Source organism: Monoraphidium neglectum (assembly GCF_000611645.1).
Source record: "Monoraphidium neglectum strain SAG 48.87 unplaced genomic scaffold scaffold01634, whole genome shotgun sequence".
NCBI classification, from domain to species: Eukaryota; Viridiplantae; Chlorophyta; class Chlorophyceae; order Sphaeropleales; family Selenastraceae; genus Monoraphidium; species Monoraphidium neglectum.
The window spans coordinates 11,798-12,925 of NW_014011994.1; the positions used below are offsets into that span (position 1 = coordinate 11,798).

The following is a 1,128-nucleotide window of genomic DNA, read 5'->3' on the forward strand; positions in this document are numbered from 1 at the left end:
GGGCTGGGGGGCGGACGGGGCGGGTGACAGCCTCGCAAGCCTGTGAGTGGGGCGACGTTTGTTGGGAAGGATCGCAGCTATTCTAAAGCCTGCAGTGCTTGGCGGTCTGTACGTAAGCTGCCTGCCTGCTTGAAAGATGTGCGGGCTCTCTGCACACAGAGCGCGCTCATGACGCTGGCGTTTGCTGTTGTGTCTTGCAGGAGCGCCTGCGGCGCCAGCAGCGCGAGGTGGAGGCAGCGGCGTCCGAGGCGCGGCGGCGCCTGCTGTCCGAGGAGCAGAGAATCGAGGCGCTGCGGTCCGAGGTTGCGGCGTCGTTGGAGCGGCGGGAGCGCGGCGTCGAGGCGGGGGAGGCGGCGCTGGCGGAGGCGCGCTGCCTGCTGCAGGGTGGGTGCGCTGTGTGTGTATGTGTGTAGACGTATGTGCTGCGGCGGGCTTAGGGGCTGGGGTGGGGTGGGGGCCACTTTAGTTGCAACGCACTTGAAAATGCAGCGGCAGGAATGTGTCGAGGGAGTCAGGCTTGAGCGCATGTTCGTGCGTGGACGGCCATGGCTCGTGCGAGTGCACACGCAGCGAGCAGTGCTCTGAAGCCGTGCACTAGAGGGTCTCCGCGCCCGGCGCTGCGGCGGTGACGTCACACCACCCCGCGCGCGCTGATGTCATGGACGTCAGACCGGGAGGCTGCGCTTGAGCTCAGGGCGGCGGGCCTGGATGAGGCGGAGGCGGCCGTGGCTGCGGCGGCGCGCGCGGAGGCGCGGCGGGAGGTGGACAGCCAGAGGTGGGGGCGGGCGGGTTTTGAGCAGGGGCTGGCGGGCGAGGCCGGCCTGAGGTGCGGACGCAGAGCTGAGATAGCGTTGGATACGTGTTGTTGGCATAGCGTGCATATTATGGCAACAATGGGGGTCGATGCCAACAACGATGTCATTGAGAATGCAACAATTGGCACGTGTGTGCCTACGGCAGGTCGGCGCTGCAGCAGGAGCGGGAGGCGCTGGAGGCCGACCGATCGCGCGCCGCCGCGCTGCGCCGCGACGCCGAGCGCGCCGTCGCCGCGGCCGCGGCCCGCGCGCGCGGGGCGGAGGCTTCTCTCGCTGACGCCGAGGCGCGCGCCGACGCCGCAGAGCAGCGCCT

At 69.4% G+C, this 1,128-nt stretch overlaps 1 protein-coding gene across 1 annotated transcript in view; it reads left to right on the plus strand.

The window, feature by feature from the left end:
* The window catches only part of MNEG_8544 (hypothetical protein), a gene marked incomplete at both ends in the record, with an annotated part of 2,289 nt that extends 1,876 nt beyond the window's left edge, over positions 1–413 (plus strand). The window contains one exon of the mRNA XM_014042986.1: positions 201–413. Coding sequence (XP_013898440.1) covers positions 201–413 — 213 coding nt within the window. The remainder of the gene's footprint in view (positions 1–200) is intronic.
* Between the last annotated feature and the right edge of the window lie 715 nt (positions 414–1,128).